Genomic DNA, 4544 nt, shown 5'->3' with positions numbered 1-4544 from the left:
ATAATTTTCTCAAACAGCTTGCCTAGGATTGAGGTAAGACTAACTGGCCTATAATTTCCTGGGTCCTCCTTCTTCCCCTTTTTGAAGATAGGAGCCACGTTGGCCCTCTTCCAGTGCTCCGGCACCACACCAGAGCACCACGAGTGCTCATAAAGCCATGCCAGGAGTCCTGCAATGACCTCGGAATTCCTTTAGAACTCTACGGTGGAGATCGTCCGGGCCGGCTGACTTGAAGTTCCCTAACTAGTTCCTCACTAACCCTTGGCCCAGGTGTGCCTCCCCTGGGGCCTGAGGGGGGCCCAGCAGGGAGGTGACTGTTCTGGTCTCTACTTAGGAAGGCAGAGGCAAAGAAATCTTTAAACATGTTAGCTTTGTCATCTGGTGTCACAATCAAATTTCCCAACATGTCCTGCAGGGGCCCCACATTACCCAGAACCTTCTTTTTACCCCCTATGTATTTAAAGAAGGACTTCTTATTGTCCTTAATCTGGGAAGCTAGCCCTAATTCCATCTGTGCCTTGGCCTTCCTGACTGCCCCCCTACATCTCCGAGCGACTGCAGTATAGTCGTCCCTGGTGATGTTATAAAAGCCTTCAGCTGTCTGTCTGTCTGTCCATCCGTAATGCTTTATTTGCACTGTGATTGGCTGAAAACAGCCAATCAGAGTGCAAAAAAGCATTTGAACAGGTGACAACGTGCCACCAGGATGGTGGGGTCAGTGAGGGGGGTGAGGCCAGCATAGCTCACCTCACCCCCCCCATCCTCCTCCCTGGAGACGATGGCAATGGCCCCCCATGCTCTACTCTGTGGAAGTGGCAATGATGGAGCGGGGGGGGGGGCAAGGTCACCGCATCTGGCCTTGCCCCCCGCTCTTGCTCCTTGGAGGTAGTGGCAGTGGCAGTGTAGGGAGGGAGTGGAGTCAGGATGCCACAGGGGTGTGAAGCCACTGGCACAGGCCTTGTTCTGCCTTTCCCTTTTTCCATTGTTGTTGCCACCTACAGGGCTGACCCAGCGGTGGTGCAGGGAGGAGTGGGCCCAACACGGGGGAGGAAGGAGTGGGTGTGCCACAGCAGCAGCGGTGGCAGTGGGGGAAGGCGAAGAGTGGGCCCAGGCCCAACACGGGAGTGGGGGAGGAGCAGAGCGGGCATGACATGGTGGGGGAGCAGACCTGCCACCAGTGGGGGGGAGCAGCTGGCCTGGCCTAATGCAGTAGCGGTTGGGGGAGGGGAGGAGCGAGTCTCCTTCTCCCCTCAGGCCCAGGTCCACTCCTCCCTCACCCCCTCTCTCCCACGTCAGCCCCGAGCTTGCTTCTCCCATTCCTTCACTACCGCCAGGTTAGCTCGGGGCCCACTACTCCCCCCTGCTGCAGTGGCCCAGCTTCTCCCCAACCTCGGGCCTGGTCCTCCCCCACATCTGGCCTGGGCCTGCTCCTCCCCTCCCCCTGCCACTGTGCAGGGGGGGGGAACCGGCCCAGACCCCAAGCAGAAGGAGGGAAGGGGGGAGCGGGCCCAGACTGGGGGGCGGGATACAGGGCTCCATCCCCGCCCGCTCCACCCTGCAGGTCATTCTTGATGGGCAATTGACTAGTTCATTTAATAATTTAATTAATTACTGTGACAGGCTTGTGGCCTCCTGAGTTACTGGTTCTCTAAGTAGGCCTTGAGCCTGTCACCACAAGGCTCAAGGATAAAGTACCATTACAATTTAAAAAAACAAGAAGCATTACCACCCTCTGGCAGACACCTCAAACCCTCTAGGGGCTTTAACATAAAACAAAGGCCACTTGGCTGTAAACTCAGTCTTTCTCTGTCCAGGGAACTTGTTCCCAGGCCTCCAGAGTTGTTTAGCCAAATCCAGGCCCCTTCAGGAGCTGTGCTGCCAGGAGCCTCCTCACTTTATGGCTGCCAGGCTCTGGGCTTATATAGCTCCAGCCTGAGCCCTCTTTCAGTCAGGTGAGTCTCTCATTAGTTCCCCTCTACCACCTGCCTTAAAGAAGCAGGCATGTCCCAGTGTCTAGCTACTATTACCTTCAAAGTTTATGAGGAACATCAGTGGTTTTATTAATTACATTAATGGCACCAGTGAAGAATGTACGATCTTGACTATGTTGCATAAATTATCACTGTATGTTTTGGGTGTTTAATTTCTTCCTGTATATGCTGCAGTAAAGATTCCAAATGAAATTTACTTAGATTCTAAATCAGGGGTGGGCAAAATACAGCCTGCCAACCAGATCCAGCCCACCAAGCCATTCTATCCAGCCTGCGAGGCCTGTAAAAATTTTAGAAAATTAATTTTTACCTGCCCCTGGCTACCTGTGAAAGATGACAAGAGACAGCAGCAGATGACCCACCCAGTTCCACCCCACCCCAGCCCTCTACTTTCTCTCCTATCCTCAGCCTCCAACTGGAACTCTCTCTAGCTTTTGACCTGGTGACCCTTTGGCTGTACCCCATCCTCCTTCTGTCTTAGTGCAAAGTCAAATAAGATCAAACAAGGGAGAGGGGGAAACTTCTGCAGTCTGCCCAGCATCCAGGAACCACATGGTGCTTGCTGGACTGGGATGGAGCCACAGCAGGAAGCAACAGTTGAGGGGTGGAGGGAAGCAGTGATGGTGCAGAGGCTGCAGAAAATGGCAGCGGCATGGGGAGTGGCAGGGGGAGTAGTGTGGGAGGGCTGCAGGAAGTGGTGGCAGCATGGGGAGCGGCGGGAAACTGCAGAAAGCAGCAGCAGTGTGGGGAGTGATAGGGGGTTGTGGGAAGCAGAAGCGGTGGGGGAGTTGCAGCGGGCATGGGGAGTGGCAGCAGTGGTAGCTGTGAAGCAGCGGCAGCAGTGATGGGCAGGCACACATGTGGAAGGGAAAGCAGAGAAACAGCAGGGGAATAGTGGTGGTGGGCGGGAGCGCGGAGCCCATGCTGGTGCTCTGGGGCCAGTAGGGACCCAGGGTAAGTTGGCAGGAGCATGGAGCCTTGGTGCAGGGTCTGTCTGGCTGCATCGTTTGAGACTTGGATGCAATTCATGAGAGCTGCATGCAATGGAGCTAGCAGCCCAGCCCCACAGCCCCTGCCCCAACCACTTACCCCACACTCATCCACATGCACCCATCATACCCACACCCCATCACACATACCCACTCCCCAACCACACCCCCCCATATACACCCCCTTACTGCCCACATATAATATACAGCAGGACTGTATTTTGAGCCATTACGCCATCACCTCTTGATACACTTTGCAAACATATAAATCAGTACAAAATATTTTTAAATAAAATTGAAATAAGTTATAATAGATGTTTTATTTTTTGTATATGATTTGGGGTTTTTTCCAGTTTCAAGATTGCAGCATCGTCTCTCCTATAAGGAGTATTTCCAGGACATGGGGAGGGATTTCCGGTGGCAAAGGCCATGGGTTAGGGGGTCAGGACTTCTGGCCCCAATATGGCGACTGGGGGTGGGGCAACCTATGCGGGCCTCAATAGCTCACCAAAATTTGGTAAGTGGCCCTCCACTCGGTATAATTGCCCACCCCTGTTCTAAATGTGTTCCAAACTAGATGAAATGTCAAAATGTTTTTAATAATAGGATCTTATTTACAAATATATATATTAGAATGGTAAAGTGTATATTAACCTGTATTTTAGTAAGCATATTTACTATATATTGCTTTAGATTAGTTGGACATCAAAATAATAATATATAAGAGCCTTTATTTTATTTAAACAGAATTCTAGGATACTTAGCAAGCACTTCTGGAATTTGGGACAGGAGCCTGTTGTTGAAACCCATTTGAGAAATACCAACTACTTTGCTGATGAATTTACAGACTTGGGGTATAGTATTTTGTTTAAATATATTTTTAAATAGAATTCCATTAAAATTATTTAATGCTTAAGATTGAAAGAAAACCCTGCTGAAGGGCATAGTGTAAATATCTAGATATAGCTACATGTAGATGTGTGGAATCTGGAACACTTTCATTTAATGGCACAATGGGCTCTGTCATAGATTCATGGAATCATAGAAATGTAGGGTTAAAAGGGACCTCAGGAGGTCACATAGTCCAACCCCCTGCTTGAAGCAGGACCATCCCCAACCAGATCATCCCAGCCAAGGCTTTGTCTATCTGGGTCTTAAAAACCTTCCAAAGATAGAGATTCTTCAGCCTCTCTGGGAAACCCGTTCCAGTGGTTTACTACCCTCCCAGTCAGAGAGTTTTTTTCTGATAGCTAACCTAAACTTCCCTTGCTGCAACTTGAGACTCTTGCTCCTTGTTCAGTCATCTGCCCCCACTGAGAACAGTCCAGCTCCATCCTCTTTGTAACCATCCTTCGGGTAGTTGAAGGCTGCTATTATATTGCATCTTAGTCCTTTCTTCTCCAGACTAAATAAGTCCATTTCCCTTAGCCTCTCTTCAGAAGTCATATTCCCAGTCCCTGTCACAGAGTCACGTAGGTGCCCCGTGACTGTGAGGGTGATTGGCAGAGCTGCCAATCACCCAGGCAGCTCAGGTGCTGGTTACCAGGGCAACCAGGTGGGTCAC

At 50.7% G+C, this 4544-nt stretch overlaps 1 protein-coding gene across 2 annotated transcripts in view; it reads left to right on the top strand.

Moving 5' to 3' along the window:
- Positions 1–4544, top strand: part of CUNH1orf101 (chromosome unknown C1orf101 homolog) — an 83518-nt gene that overhangs the window by 33164 nt on the left and 45810 nt on the right. The window contains exon 8 of one of the 2 annotated variants that reach the window (XM_019549767.1): positions 3728–3834. The exons of the other annotated variant lie outside the window; for it this stretch is intronic. Within the exon in view, the coding sequence (XP_019405312.1) occupies positions 3728–3834 (107 nt within the window). The remainder of the gene's footprint in view (positions 1–3727; positions 3835–4544) is intronic. 2 annotated transcript variants of the gene reach the window in all.

The sequence above is a fragment of the Crocodylus porosus genome, unplaced genomic scaffold, assembly GCF_001723895.1.
Source record: "Crocodylus porosus isolate Cpor-Errol unplaced genomic scaffold, CroPor_comp1, whole genome shotgun sequence".
Lineage (NCBI taxonomy): Eukaryota > Metazoa > Chordata > Crocodylia > Crocodylidae > Crocodylus > Crocodylus porosus.
This window is presented reverse-complemented; position numbering and strand designations above follow the sequence as displayed.